We start from the raw sequence: 16,553 nt of genomic DNA on the forward strand, positions 1-16,553 counted from the left end.
AACTATAATGAATTGGTGGAAATGCTGGTTTAAAAGAAAACATGTCACCTGTAGAAGCAAGGTGCACCTCACCAAAGCCATGGTATTTTCAGTTGTTTTACACACATGTAAAAGCTGGACAGTGTATAAGGAAGACAGAAAAATTAATGTGTTTGAGTTATGGTGTTGGTGAAAAATACTGAATGCACCATAGACTGCCAAAAAAAGGAAGACATTTGTTCAGGAAAAAGTGCAGTTAGAATGTTTCTTAGAAATGAGAAAGGCAAGACGTTTCCTCATGTAATTTGAATACTTTAGCAGGAGGAACCAGTCACTGAGGAATAATGCTTGGTAAAGTCGTTATTGTTGTTGGGTCCCATCAAGTGGGCACTGATCTACAGAGACCTCATGCACAACAGAACTAAACATTGTCCTGCTCTGTGCCATCCTCACAATTGCTCCTTTGCTGGAGCCCAACATTTTAGCCACCGTGTCAATCCATATTGTTGGCAAAATAGAGACAGAAAAAGAGAAGAAGAGCCTTACTATGGATACAGTGACCTCAACAAAGGGTTTAAACATAGGAACGATTGTGACAAACTAATTTGATGAGACCTAACAACAAACAAAGCTACACATCACGTGGCAGAATTTTGAAAGACCAACAAATTCTCCCAGCAACACAAAAGGTATCCATACATGTGGACTTCTCCAGATCAAACACACAGAAATAAAACTGACTACATGTGTGGGAAGAGGCAACGGAGAAGCTCAAGATCAGAATGGAAAACGAGTCTGTCTGTAGAACAGACGATCAATTGCTCATATGTAAGTTCAACTTCTACCGCTTAGTTAGTTTCTCATTATGTGGCGGCTTGAGTTTTGCTGTCATGCTGGAAGCTATGTTACTGATATTTCAAATGCCAGCAGGGTCACTGAAAGAGAACAAGTTTCAGTGAGGCTTCTAGAGTAGGAATAGACAACGAAGAAGGACTGGGTTGCCTGCTTCAGAGAGCAGCCACTGAAAATCTTATTTGAAACACTGTCTGATACCGAAGGCATAATAAATGGAAGCAGAACATTGTTGGAATAGTGCCTGAAGATGGGCACCTTGGATTAGAGAGCACTTGAAATGTGACCGAGGAAGACCTGTTTTCTTGGAGTGGAGTCAACCAGAGGACATGAATGGAGTAAGTCCTGTGGGAGTGGATCCTTCTGGACTTCCCTTTGCTGATGGAGCATGACTCAAGGTAAAAAGAAACAGCTACAAGCATCTGCTAATGATCATTAGAAGGAATGTGCAATCTAGAAAAATTGGAAGTTGTCAGAAATGAAACACAGAAAGATCTAGATCCCAGACATAACCAAACTGAAATGAACCGGTATTGACCTTTTTGAAGCCGAAAAGAATTTGATTTGTTTTGTTAGGAATAACACAATCGAAAGGAATAGTTGCATTCACTGCCAAAAAAGGAAATTGGAAAATCAGTCTTGGGGTGCAATAGGATTATATCTATCTGCCCTCGAGGAAATAAAATCAATATAACTTTTATTCAAATTTACACACCAACCTCAAAAGTTAGTGATGAAGAAATTAGAGAATTCTACCAATGAATTCAGTCAGAATTTTATTACACATGCAATCAAGATGTATTGATGATTGCTGGTGATTGAAATGCAGAAGTTGGAAACAAAGAGGAAGGAACAGTTGTTGGAAAATATGGACTTGGTAGAATAACCAAGTCCTCATTTCTTCATTCGAGACAGTTGGAGATTGCATGATAGAATTTTGAAAGACCAATGACTTCTTCATGGCAAATAACTTTACAACAACACAAAAGGTAATATACACATGAACTTCTCCAGATGGAATATACCGAAATTCAATTGATTACATCTATGGGAAAGACAGCAGAAAAGCTCAATATCAACAGCTAAAACCAGGCCAAGAGCTGGGGGGAACTAACACTGAGGGAAATATGACAAGGACTATATTCCCTAACTTATAACAGAGGGGATCTGGAAAGCTGGTATTCCATGGTAGGAAAGCCTCCACTTGGTAAATTAGAGGTAAAGCCCAAGTACATTATCCTGCTCGAAATGTTCCCACAGATTCTCCCTTTAACAGCAATGCTGCCTTAAAGGGAGCACACGTTTGATTCTATCTCCCTATAGGAGCAGACATTATCCTTTTGCTCTGTCTCCCCTCTCAGAGCTTCCCCCAATGCAGGCACTAGATTTCCTCACCCATGAGCCCAGGGACATTAATGTAGATTCCACCCACCTTGTGACACATGTAACTGGGGTTGAATGACCCTTTCACAGGGGTTGCCCCATTCATAACAGTAGCAAAATTTCAGTTATGAAGTAGCAATGGAAATAATTTTATGGTTGGGGGGTCACCACAACATGAGGAACTATATTAAAGGGTCGCGACATTAGGAAGGCTGAGAACCATTGTCTTATGACTACTTATAAATGTCCCAAGATAGTAAAGTTTTGTTCTCACTTCTTCCAGTTCCACATGGACCATCAAGAGGTGTTGAGGTGAATATGCTACCATAAAATGTGTCTGACTCCTTTATTTTACTCTCTCTCCTATCTTTCTTATCCTCTATGACTACTATTATCTTTATACATTGTCGCCATGCAATTTTACCTACTGGCCCTTCGGTTATTGGAGGCTGGTTTCCTGTGACAAGGAGCTGACTGTGAAACAGGTCATCAATTGTTCATATGTAAGTTCAGGTTGAAGTCAAAGAATCTGAAAACAAGTCCAGCACAGTCAAAATAAGATCTCGAGTCTATCCCACCTGACTTTCACGAACATCCCAAGAACAGATTTGCTGCATTGAACACTAATGACAGAAGACCTGAGGAGCTGTGGGAGGACATCAAGAACACCATTCATGAGGGAACCAAAGCTCATTAAAAAGACAGGAAAGAAAGAAAAGATCAAAGTGGATGTCAGAAGGGTCTCTGAAACTTGTTCTTGAATGTAGAGGAGCTAAGACAAATGGAAGAAACAAAGAAGTCAAAGAGTTGACTAGAAAAATTTAAAGGACAATTTGAGAAGACTAAGTCAAATCTTATAATGAAATGTGTAAAGACTTAGAGTTAGAAAATAAAAAGGGAGAACACGCCCACCATAACTTAAAATTGAAAATAATGTGATAAAAAGACTTGAGCTTTGAGTTTCAATCTTAAAAGATTCTATGGGCAAAATATTGAATGATGCAGGAAACATCAAAAGAAGATGGAAAGAATACAGTCACAGAATCAAAAAGAACTAATCAACAGTCCACTATTTCAGGAGACAGTCTATGAGCAAGAATCAATGGTACTGAAGAAAGAAGTTCAAGCTGCTCTGAAAGCATTAACCAAACAAGGCTCCAGGAGTTGATGGAATATCAATCAAATGTTTCAACAAGCGGATGAAGCACCGGACGCACTAACTCGTCTATGCCAGGAAAGTTGATTTACCTAATGCAACTTGTCTTTTGATCTCTTACCTGCTGTTTCCATGAGCATTCATTGTGGATCCAAGCAAGACAAAATCCTCGACAACTTCAATCCTTTCTCCATTTATCAGGATGTTACTTACTGGTTAAGTTGCAAGGACTCTTGTTTTGTTTCTTTCATTTTTAATTCTTGTTTTTCTTTACATTAAGTTGTAATCCATGTTGAAGGCTGCAGTCCTTGATGATCATCAACAAATGTTTCGCTTTCGGCAAGGAAGGCTGTATCATTTGCATTATCACTGGTTGTTAATAAGCCTTCCTTCAATCCTGATGCCACATTCTTCTCCATAGCTCTGGCTATTCGCTCAGCATAATGATCAACTAAGTATGGTGGGACACACAACCGTGACACACACCTTTCCTGATTTACAACCATGAAGCATTCCCTTGTTTTAATTGTACAACTCGCTCTTGACCCAGGTACAGATTCCACATGAGCACAGTGAAGTGTTCTGGAACCCCCATTCTTCTGAAGACTATCCATAGTTTATTACGGTCCACAGAGTTGAATGTCTTTGGATTGCCAATAAAAAATCAAGTAAGCATCCTTCAGATATTCTCAATGGAACACTATCGAGTCATGAAAATACATAAAGCCTTGATAAATGCTACAACATGAATGAACCTTGAAGATATCATGCTGCTTGAGATAAGTCAGTTGCAAAAGGACAAATATTATATGACCTTACTAATACGACCTGAAAAAATGCATAGGATTATTAGTGGTTACTAGGGATGGGATGAAATGAAAGGGGCAACTTTTGCTTAGGAGGCATTGAATTTATGTTAATGGTGGTGGATTGATTTGGGAAAGAGTAGCAAATGTGGTTGTCCGTCTTGAAGAATGTCCCTCAACTGTATATGTAGAAATTGTGATGACAATACAAATACTAAAAGTTACAATAAAAAAATAAAAAATGATGACAGTAAAAAATTACCCACTTACCATTACATTCCACCAAGGGGAACGTGAAGAACTTTTGCCCAGAGCTGGAAGCATATCCAGGGTCACAAGTACAGGAAGTATAATTGACGCAAGAGGCTTTCACGGGACAAGGAGGACAGGAAGCTGCAGTGGGCAGAGAAGCAAGTTAATTGTCATTTGGGCCAGAAAGTCTCTTGTCATCACCTGATCTTACTTCAGAGAAGGACCTCCTGAGACAGCAGGCCCATTTGTTTCCCTCCTGAGGCTCCTGTTTATTAAAAGATGAAAGATGTCAAAGCAAAGGCAGAGAAAACCAGGGGATACTGTTCATGATAAAGGACCAGAGGGTTGGTGTTAAGTTAGGTTAATGCAAAAATTTAATTCACTCTTGTGTTCCTCTCGAGGTTCTTGCAGAATTTAAAAGTTAAAATGGTGTGAGTTGGTTAAGACTGTGACCCCAGTTTCAATTCTGACTCCATAGCTTACTGACCATCAGTCCTAGGGCAAATGTCTTAGTTTCTCTATGCCTTATTCCCCTCATCTGTGAAATGGTCTTTTTTTTTTTTTTTTTTAAAAAGAGTAAATTAATGTATATATTTTCAAGCAAATTAATATAATACTTGGGGTCGCGTCTGGCATGGAAGGAGATAAGTTACGTTTATAAAATTTTGAATTTGGAGGGTACCACAAGAGTTACATTCTGATAAGGAAAATGTTAAGGTATCTCTTAATTTACATAAATTTGTGAAATGCAGGGTCACAAGTTTGAAACTATCAATCACTCTGAAGGAGAAAGATGAGGCTTTTTACTCCCACAAAGGGCCAGTCTCAGAAACCCCCAGGGGCAGTTCCACCCTGTCCTATAGGGTTGCTAGAGTTAGAATTGATTTAATGGCAAGGAGGGTTTTGCTTTTAGTTTTGGAAATAAATGGAATTCGTGGATGGTGCAAATGATCAACGCATTCAACTTGTAACTGAAAGGTTGCTGATTCAAATCCACCTTGGAAGAAAGGCCTGGAGATTTACTTCTAAACATGAGGAATCCAAAGTCTGTGGAGCACAATTCTACTCTGGCAGGCATGGGGCCACCATGAGTTGGAATCAGTGTGATGGGAACTAGTGTGAATGAATGCAAGAAATGGGATGAAACATCTCAACTGTGGAGTCTGGGGGAGCGGGCACCCCTGGGAATGGTACAGAGTGCAGCAGGCCCACGAGGAGCAGGGGCTAGGGCAGATGAGGTGATGCACAGGGTACCTCAAGACACACCTTGGGAGCTAGCTTGCTTACAGAATCTTGGAAATCACCCCCAATCTGCATTTTATTGAGATTCTCAGGGGATGAAACGGAAATGATCTTGTTCATTATACGTTGACTTCTTTATTATTGTAATGCTAATGATTCTTATCACATTCTCTCTCTCTCCCCCCACCAGAATGTCTACTTCTCAAGATTTTGTGTTTCACTCACTGCTCTAACCTTACAGCATGCATATTGTGATTACTAAAAACTCATAAACAGGTGACTAATAAAATTTGATGAGATTATTTAGAAAGAAACAAACAAAAAACAGGAGCAAGCCAAGTTTTTCTCCCAGAACAAATCATTTTTGTTTTGTTTTGATTTTTCTAGCTGTTGGCAAACAGGATGGTCTTTTGTGCGTCCTTGGTCCCTCTACCTTCCCTGCTCTTTAGTTGTGGAAAGGGCAAGTTGTGAGTACTCACTGGGGGCCTTCTGAGCCACAGTTCCTGACAAACTCAGCAGGAAACAGAGTTCTGGAATGAGAAACAGAAGATAAAGACATGAGACAATTGAAGAAAGATTCCAGGCGATCCCCAAAGGGGTAGGTTTCAGTGATTTCTTCTGTATGTCTTAATTTTGACCCAAAGAGGCCTAAGGGTGTCATGGATCGTCTTCCAGGTACAGTCCAAGGAAGTGAGAGTCACTCAGGAAAGCCAGGAAATGAATAGAATTTAGGTGCTACAGTGGAAACTACTACATGCCTCAATGTAGGGTCACTCAAGGGTTTGAACCCCCAGACAAGGCAACAGCAGGTTGGAACTAACTGTAGGAGAGGGCTTATGTTTGACAGGTAGAGTCTTTAGGTGTGAGCAAGTCTGATGGTCATGTATTATTCTGGGTACTTTAAAGAAACAAATCGACAGAAACTAATGTATGAGAGAGTTTTATATAAAGGTTAAGTTTGCATCAAGAAAACATCCCAACCCAGTGCTGCCCAATCCCACAAGTCCAACATTAACCCATTAACCCATATGTCCAACACCAATCGACAAAGTCCTCCTCCATCTCACAATGATGCCAACTGCAGGAGGAAAGGCGAGCCAGTGAATGTATAAGCATCTCAGCGCTGGTAGGGGTCCCCACACGGGTGCTCCAGCACCCAGGGCTGCATCAGAGTAGGTCCATGTGGCTTCTTCTCAGGGATGTCTTGCAGGAAGTGAACCTTGTCAGCTAAAGCAGGGAACTGGCTAAGGCAGCTGCACCCTGGTCCGACCATCAGAAAACAAGAGACCCAAGAACTCGAAAGGCGAGGCTCACTGAGCCATTTATCTCTCCGCCCTTCAATTAACCCCACATGTGTTTATGGACCAGGTGCTAGGTTGGCACAATAAACTACCTCAGGTCACTTAGAAAGTTTGTAGTGCATTAGGCAGTTTCATCACAGGGAATCATATGGTATGTGGCTGGAAGGTCCAAGAAGTAATTGGTTACTGAGAGGATGGCTTACATGATGGAAACAAAATCTCTCTCATGAGAAACCATAAGGGTTATGGCTGGGAGAACTCAGTAGAGGTCAAACAGAGAGACTCTGTGACAAGATAGTAATGGATTTGTCAGAAACTGGCTGAAGGAATAACCAAGAGGAATGAATGCATACCAAGACAGCAAACAATGTCAGTCACGAATTGACATAATCAAAGTGCAGTGATTCACAACAAAACACAGTGGCATAACATGACTACATTTTATTTTACTCTGTCTCAGGTTTCTATGGGTTAGGAATCTAGGAAGGGCCCAACCGAGAGGTTCTGGATTAGGAACTTGTTCTCAGAGTGTAGACCCTAATATGGCCACGTGCTTAAGTTAAGGTTTCTGAAGAAGAGTCATTGGCATATCATAATTTGAGTTTTAAGAGACTTTAGGAGCCCTGGTGGTGCAATATTGCAATGTTACAAAATTTTATAAATTTCAAACCTTTGTGTGGTATTTTAAAAAGAATATTGAGTGGTTGTATCCACAAACTGAGATTTGGACAGATGAGTGAATGGATTATTAATTTAACTTGCCAGGGCACTTGGCAAAAGCTTAAGTCTTTGGAGGTGAATTTCAGTTTGTGCTTTCGTTTTTACTGTAAAAATAAATAATTTTATTTTATTTATTTTTTAATTTAATCAATCTTTTTATTGGGGCTCAAACAACTCTTATCACAATCCATACATACATCAATTGAGCAAAGCACCCCTATATATTCATTGCCCTTGTCATTCTCAAAATTCGCCTTCCACTTGGGTTCTTGGAGTCAGCTCGTTTTCTTTTTTCCCCTCCCCCTCCGTCCCCACGCCCCCCTCCCCCTGAACTCCTAATAGTTTATAAATAACTATTTTATCTTATCCTACACTGCCTGGCGTCTCCCCTCACCCACCCTCCCACTGCCCGTCTCCCAGAGAAAAATAAAAAATTTTAAACAGCCTATGCAGAAAAAAATCTGTTTTTCAGTTCTCCTGGTTTAATTATTTGTACTACCCTTGTCATGTTGCCTCCGAAGATCTTTTTCCTTTCCAAATTTTTGTTTTATCGGCTTTTCAGTGTTGTTTAAACTATATAATCTGTCATGCTCTGTGTCTTTATTGAAGGGCTTTAAGTAGTTTCACCCAGAGATTTGGGAACAAGAATATGTTTTCAAATGGACAATTATCTTTACTTCCAAGAAACACTTTGTAAGTTCAGCCCGTAAAAGGAGTTTTTCTTTCCTTTTGTTTATTATTTTTCTCCCCTGGTAACTGTCCGTTTATATTTTCTCTTCTCCAGAAGGGAATTAATGGCTTTACTTCCAAAAAGATAAAAGGATGTAGGTGTGTGTTTGCATCTAATTAAAGCTGGAATCTTCAGGTCCGGGGAGCACCTGGCTGGTTTCACTTTAAGAGGAACTCCCCTTTTATACGTCTGCATCTTACTGAGAGGGTGAAAAATCAGTTCAAATAACCACCCTTTAAAGTGTCTGTGTCTTCCTTCCCCGTGGAATGCGATCGCATTCATCTTTGGCTTATTCTCGGGTTATCTTTTGGGTCACACTTTTTGGCTGCTCAGGGTCTCTGACTTTCTGCTGCTGCAAAACACTCTCTCCGTGCTTGGTTGCTCAGGGTGTTCTCTGTAACACCCCTGGTTCCGCCTGTACTGCAGGATCGTCAAATAAAAAAGTTCTCTGTGGCGGCTCTAAGCCCCTCCTGTCTACTGCAGCCTCTTGGGCAAAGTTTCTTCCTGCCTTGCTTAAGCCTGGCTGCTGTGGCCACTGCTTCCCCCACAGGCAACGGTCACCCGCCCCCCCCCCCCCACCTCCCTGCCTCTGACCCTCACCTCTCACCCCTGGAAAGCAAAGGCAGTCACAAGTGCTGACTGCCTGCTCTCACCTGTAAAGAGCAGAAAGCATCAGCAGATGCTGGCTCCCTGTTCTCTGGCCAAGTCCCTGCTTTAAAAACAAACAAACAAACAAACTCATCGCCCCACTTGAAATGACTGCCGGCAAATAATGGTTGTGCTTTTGATGTCAAAATAGCACAGACTTATTGGACACAGGGTCCAAAAAGCCTTGTTGAGCCTCAGCAGGGGGTGGGGCGGTGGGGGTGGGAGTACATGAAAGGAAATAAAAACAAATGAAAACATTTTAAAAATCAGAATTAATAAAAGTTGCTCAAAGGATTTACAATGCCTGGAAAGTATCAGCGTTAAACGAAGCAGGTCAAACCCCTCAGAAGCCTGTAAAACCAGACAGGTAGAGGTCAGATTCAAAACAGGCGACCCTTAGAAAGGAGCTAATGCACACATTATGGAGAAAAAGCATGAAAAAGAATTAAATACGAAAACCTTTGCTCAATCAAGAAAAAAGTGTTTATATTTCAACAGACAATAATCATAAAAATGTACAATTATTTTTGGGTGTGTCTACCTTTAAGCAAGTTGTTTACAGAGATTCCTACAAGGACCATCCCAGTCAGAGACCTGATCATTTCTCCTAAGACTCCTGAACGCATGTTTCTGGCCAATCTGACAGTGCTTGTTATGTCATCTACAGTAAGTGCAGGTCACTCTTACCGGGCTTATCTTCCTCACACAAATTGATAAATAGCATTTCCCAGGACCTGTGGCTTTTACCAATAACGCTCAATGGATTCCAGAACCATGCGGGGGGCGGGGGGGGGGTTTGTATAAAGTTACTTTCTCAACAAGAAAGGGCACACCTTAAGCTTTACTCGGGCTATAACTCATGCATTGTGTGTAAAAGCTGCAAAAGCTGTCTTAAAGCTAACATAAAAGTGCAAATGCCTTGGTTATCTGTTAATCGGACTAATTACAGATTTTTCTCCTTTGCCGAAGTAACTTTTACTAAATATAAAAATAACATTGCGTAGCTTGACAAAGAAAATAATAAATTTTGTTAAGTTTTCATTTATTGTAAAATTGTACAAAAGGAGTGTCATTAATTATACTGTCAAAGGCCACATTAAAATATATTGTTAATAATTGTCACTATTGTTAATTTGGATCCCCATAAAAATTGTTCTAAAGGTATCAGTGCACCTATTTGTGATTATGTAAATTATGCTATTTGGAATTATACAGAATATGGAAAGGTGGGATAGCCCCTCCTCAACCTCTTCTTTTATTTCCATCTTTTGTTCCCCTCAACAGTGGAACTCACAAAAATTGCTTGTAAACCTAGATAAGATAGGCTGGATAACCAATGTGGAGAAGAAAACAATGGAACCAACAGTCCCAGGGGGACATGGGAGAGTGGGAGGTGGGGGAAGGGAAGAGGTGTTGGCCAACCCAGGGACAAGGGAACAATGAGTGGTTCAAAACCAGTGGCAGGGAGGGGTTGGGAGGACTGGTAGGAAGTGATCAAGGGCAATGTAACCATTGAAACCCAAATGAAGGCTGAGCATGGTAGTGGGACAAGAGGAAAGCAAAAGAAAATACAGGAAAGAAGTAGGGGATACATAGAGGTCTAAATACAGGTATGTATATATGTAAATATATTTATGATTATGGGGGAAATAGATCTATGTGCATACATTTACAGGTTTAGTAGTAGGGTAGCAGATGGACATTAATCCACTCCCTTAATACAAGAACACTTTGCTCAACTCTCAACTAAATGGTCATTCCATGATACCCACCTTCCCAACACGATCGCTGAAGACAAACGTGTGCATAAGCAAATGTGGTGAAGAAAGCTGATGGTGCCCGGCTATCAAAAGATATAGCATCTGGGGTCTTAAAGGCTTGAAGGTAAAAAAGTGGCCATCTAGCTCAGAAGCAACATAGCCCACAGGGAAGAAGCACACCAGCCTGTGTGATCACGAAGGGTCAAAGGGACCAGGTGTCAAGCACCAAAGGGGGGGAAATCATGTCATCATGAATGAGGGAGGAGTGCGCGAGGGAGATCCAATGCCCATCTGTGCACAACTGAACATCCCTTAGAGAGGGGTAGTGGGGAGGAGATGAGTCACTCAGGGTGCAGTGTAGCATTGATGAAACACACAACTTGCTTCTAGTTTTTAAACACTCCCCCCCCCCACTATCACAATCCTAATTCTACTTTACAAACCTGGTTAAGCCAGAGTATGCAGTGATGCAGCTAGGAATTGGAAACACAGGAATCCAGAACAGATGAACACCTCAGGACCAGTGGTGAGAGTGGTAATACAGGGAGAGAGGAGCATAGGCGGGTAGAAAGGGGGAACTGATTATAAGGATCTACATATAACCTCCTCTCTGGGGGATGGACAACAGAAAAGTGGGTGAAGGGAGACATCAGGCAGTGTAAAAGATGATAAAATAATAATTTATAAATTATCAAGGGCTCATGAGGAAGGGGGGAGCGGGGAAGGGGAAAAAAAAAAAAAGAAAAACGAGGACCTGATTCCAGGAGCCCAAGCGGAATGTCAGTGTTTTGAGAATGATGAGGGCAACGAATATATAAGTGTGCTTTACACAATTGATGTATGTGTGGGTTGTGATAAGAGTTGTATGAGCCCCAAAAAAATGATTAATGAAAAAAAATTTGCTTGCAGCTATACAGCCAGAGGTCAGATAAGACCACGCTGTTAACTCAATTGTTTTCTGGAAAGAACATGAAAAGTTAAAATTTTAATTCCTAAAAGTTATCTTTGGTTAATTCTGTCTAAGATGGCAAAAAATAAATTTAATAAATGTAAATTTTAGGCTCAGGGGCCAAATGGGCCCCTTAATCCTCTCTCTAACAGAGACTATGCTGCTTAGTCAAGATGTCGAACAGAAGGCCCTGCCTGGCTTAATGTAGTCAGAGGCCTGAGGCCCTATTTTGTATCAACAAAATAATTTGAATAAGCATCAAAATAAATAAAAGTTAAGTTTCATTGTTTAAAAATTAAATTTAGGATCTGGCTTTACTAGGTTCATACTGTTTTCTTCTATTGTTATTAATAATTAATGAAAATAATGATTGAAAATTTAAAAAATATAAAGTTTGTAAGCCTACTTGCTGTCAGTCATCATTTTGGATCTTTAAAATGGGTGTAGGACACACCTGCAAGGAAGGCTCTGAAAAAGTAAGCCCCACCCACTGATGTGAGTGCTCTGGACATTTGCAGACACTGGTGAAGATTGCTGTTGGCAAAAGAAAAAGGAAACCTTTTGGTTTTTTTATACTTTAAACTAGTGGCTGAAAAAATGTTAAAGCTATGAAGAAACTCTCCTCTCTAGGACTGGACGTTAAAGGGAGCCTGTGAGCAGCCTGAAATGCGTGCTGGGCGACCACCTGGGTCCACTAGTTGCATGGAAGTGTGAAAACATGCAACAATAAAAAAAATTGTTCAGTCTGGTCAGTAACACCTGTGAACCTGGTTCACAGGATCTAAAGAAGACGATGAAGGCCGACTGGCTGCTCTGAAGCTCATAGCCTAGCCCAAGGGGGCTAAAGTTGCTAAAAATTTGTGGTGGGGCCCATGGTCAAAGGCAAGGCAACCAATGGGCACCTTAGTGGGGTCAAATGATGCAGCCCACATTAAGTTGACCAGAACCCCACCAGATGGAGAGTAAATTTTTGAGCCTGTGAATTGGTGCACATTCCTCTGACTCTATGGACAGCCTTTCCTGATTTGACTTTGCTTATGGATGAAGACTCACAGGGTTCCCTTTGGAATGAAGATTCTTCACATCAAAGAACATGCTTGTCTCTTCAGAGCACTAGGTTAATATAAGTGGGTAGTATGAAAATTGGATACCCGAAAATTGCGGGGATCAAGGCATAAGGTAACCGGCTTACAAATTTTCATACATGAAAATATAAAATATTTTTTGTTTTTCTTACTTATAAAATATTACGTTTAAAATAAGGCTGGTACATTTCAAACCGTATGCATTTTCATTTTATCTTGTTAGAACGATTGCCCTTGTTTTAAAAATTGTCTGTGGCTAAAAAGTATAAAGGTGTCATGTTAATTTAACGCTGACCACTTGATTGTTCCAAGGAGACCTGCAGGCAAGGATTCATAATCATAATTTGGTTAAGTCCCTGCAAATATGACAGACTGTCCAGCACCAGCTATGCAAATTCTTGAGGAGGGCAGTACCCCAGTCACGAGCAAGCAGCCTACCTGTGCACCCTTTCCTACCCAGTGACGGTGCCCTAGTGAAGCACTTCACGCCCATTGGACTGACACCACGTTGCAAAAAGCCCTTTATCATCATGCTCACAACTCCGACTACGGTCAAGGTAAACAGAATTGCTGCCTGAGCTCTCCACTGGCATCACAAGGCTGCCCTGCCCGAGACAGAATGAAAGATTCGTTCTTCCGCAAAAGACCCCTTAAAGTAAGATTATCTCGGGTTTCTTAGCATTGTTATCTTAGTCTAGGTTTTCTGCATATTGTAATCAAACTATTAAAATGTGTTACACAGGGTCACAAGGGTATTTTAAGGCTTTCCAGACAGGTGGCTTTCTTGCTCTTTTGGGCTTACCACCTGTCTACGTATAGGTTTAACAACTAGCTATTGCAGGTTCTACAGCCACAGGTATCTCTGCACTCGCCACTCAGAGTCATGGCTTGAAAGGCTTCTACAGTACAATTCATGTAAATATTAATGGAGTAAAAGCCACCATTTAAAAATTGTCAGAAGAAAATAAGTCCTTAGCTGAAGTAGCCTTGCAGAATCAACAAGATTTGAATTTGTTATTTCTTAAACAAGGTAAAGTATGCACTGCCTTTAAAGAAAAATATTGTTTGTATGCAAACAAAACTGGGGTTGCATGAGAAATCTTGCTTTGGTCTACAAAAGTGTAAAAAAAAGTATGATGAAAATAGAATTTACAGGCAACTGGTATCAAAAACTGCAAATTTGGTCTCCTTGAGTCACTACCTTAATTACTGGTCTTACCAGCTCCTATTATTATTACTACTGAAACTTTTAATCGGACCATGCATTATTAATGCATTAGTAGAGCTCATCCCAAACTATATAGGTACTGTTAAGCTTATGATATTAAAAACTCAATATACAGCCCTAAATCCAGAAAAAAAACTGCTGATGAATCAGTAATTTGATTCCCAAAGAAAAACAACAGGGAGTGAGACAGGCTAGAACTAGCCACTGCAACACCACTTTGTTGACTGCTGAATGACCCGCCTCCTTTCCCCTCTCATCTCTGAAAGTCCCACTAGTGATTGATTATAGAATGTGCCCTTTTGTTCTCAAAACCAGAACATTGTAATTAATAATATTGTTCCTTTTAATATGGTAAGCAGAATATTACAATTTTATTTTATTAACCAGGATGTTATAATCAATGTGGTACCCTGTAATGCTCACTTACTCTAAAGCATAATAACAGTAATTTTGCTTTCTGCTTCTGTCCATGCTTGCTTAAGACCTAGACAAATGATAGATGAGTTTTTGCCTTTAAAGATGAATTAAAATGTCCACTCGTCATCACAATCAAAGAATTGCTTTTAGATTCTAATAGTCTGGTTATAACCAAATAAAGACTCTTCTAAATTATCAAGACATTCTAGTGGCTATCATTTATTTAAACCTGCAACACACATACACACGGGGGTGGGGTGGGGAAGGGTGTGTTTAAAAAACTTCATGATGAATCAGAATTTTGAAAAATGGAATGATCTTAAGATACAGAAGTTATCAAGGAGTAGAGGATAACAATCAGAACAACAACAACAACAATCAAACCTCTGAAGAGGAAGGTGACTAACAGAGCGGATTGGATCATCATGAAAATTTCAGGAGTATCGAGAGCATAGTTTTAATCTCCTTGAGACAAAGGAAACTGTTGTCCTTGGGACAAAGAAGAGAGCATTGCGAGCAGAGCACGAGGAAAGAGGAGAGAACAAGCCAGAAACGTTTGGAATCCTGTAGCTCCAGCTTGGTGGCTGGTTGGCCATAGCCACTGTCATCACTGTACATACCTGGAAGAAGTGATGACCTTGGCATCCTCGTGGTTCAGGTAATAACACATGCGAACCTGCTCTGGAGTCTCTCTGCTCTTCTTTAAGCTAACTACCTTCCCAGTCTCAAGGAAATCTCCAGACGTTTGACCTATTTGCCCTTGGGTCAGTTGACTTAAGAAATTTTCTTCTGAAAAGTGACGTGAACTTCTCCTGTCTTTCACCATCGGATGAACGCTTCTGCTTTTTATTTGTTTGCTCTGCTTTTGTGAACTTGTTTTCACTTACCTCCTTCATGGGTTTTTTTTTCCAGCTATAGTTGATGTCTTTGAGTGTCAGAACCAGTTAAGCCTAGGATAGAAATTGTTATGGTTTGAACAGTGCCCCCCAAGAACTGGTGTTGCCAATCCTGTTGTAGGGTGCCAAAGAGATCCCACATCTCAAGTATAGTTTTAGGAGAACATTTATTGTGCCGTGAACAGGAGAAAGACACACATAATTTGGTTGAGGGAGAGTAGTAATATGAGACCAAAATGGCATTCTAGGATTCACAGTCAGGATGGTAGCTAAATGAAATCTTACAAGACTAGCCTCGTACCAAGGCCCTCAAGGGCCACACTGATGCGGTTGCTGAAGCGACGGGCAAGTGATGCGCACCAAGGCCACACCCAAACAAGTACCTAAGGAAGAATGCCTCACCCTGACTGGCTGGGAGGGATGAGTCATTCATTCCCAATGCTGTCTGCCTGAGGGGAAGGCTATTCCCGTCCCTAGTTAACGGTCATTAGGAATTCAACAGAGGCTTAATCCACATAGGGTCTCTGAAAATGACTTTTGTGTTTTCATGGTCATTCATAGCCTCCCGCAAATGGGGTACTCAGGATGTCAATTCTAACACAACCCTAACCTCTAAACCGTGGTTCTCATTCCACTTGATAATGGATTGTCTTGGTATGCTAAGGAGACAGGATTACTGTAGGTTGTGTTTCTGTTGATCTCTTTTGGGATGTAAAATCGCTTAGACAAGGAAGGGGGCAAGCAGAGACAGGGAAAGGCACACACTAAGCCATGTGGAGATTGCCCAGGAGCAGACATTCAAAGAGACAGGTGCCTTCCTCTAGAGCAGTGGTCCTCAACCCTTCCATACAGTTCCTCATGTGGTGGTGACCCCCCAGCCATCACATTATTTTCGTTGCTACTTCATCACTGTCATTTTACTACTGTTATGAATCGTAGTGTAAATATCTGATATACAGGATGTATTTTCATTGTTACAAATTAAACATAATTAAATCATAGTGAATAATCACAAAACAATATTGTTTGGACTAAGCTGAAGCAGGTCAGGGCCCTGCACTTGCTTCCCTGCATGTCCCCAAGATAAGCAGCAGACCGGTGAAATCAGATGTTCCGGGTTTGAAGAAAGCCTCAAGGAGTGGACAAGGA

General features: G+C 40.8%; 1 protein-coding gene across 1 annotated transcript in view; it reads right to left on the reverse strand.

Moving 5' to 3' along the window:
* The window catches only part of ADGRE3 (adhesion G protein-coupled receptor E3), a 69,281-nt gene that overhangs the window by 48,966 nt on the left and 3,762 nt on the right, over positions 1 to 16,553 (reverse strand). The window contains exons 2-3 of the mRNA XM_075547582.1: positions 6,150 to 6,296; positions 4,447 to 4,569 (exon numbers count right to left, since the gene is read on the reverse strand). Coding sequence (XP_075403697.1) covers positions 4,447 to 4,569; positions 6,150 to 6,296 — 270 coding nt within the window. The remainder of the gene's footprint in view (positions 1 to 4,446; positions 4,570 to 6,149; positions 6,297 to 16,553) is intronic.

This window comes from Tenrec ecaudatus, chromosome 1 (genome assembly GCF_050624435.1).
Source record: "Tenrec ecaudatus isolate mTenEca1 chromosome 1, mTenEca1.hap1, whole genome shotgun sequence".
Lineage (NCBI taxonomy): Eukaryota > Metazoa > Chordata > Mammalia > Afrosoricida > Tenrecidae > Tenrec > Tenrec ecaudatus.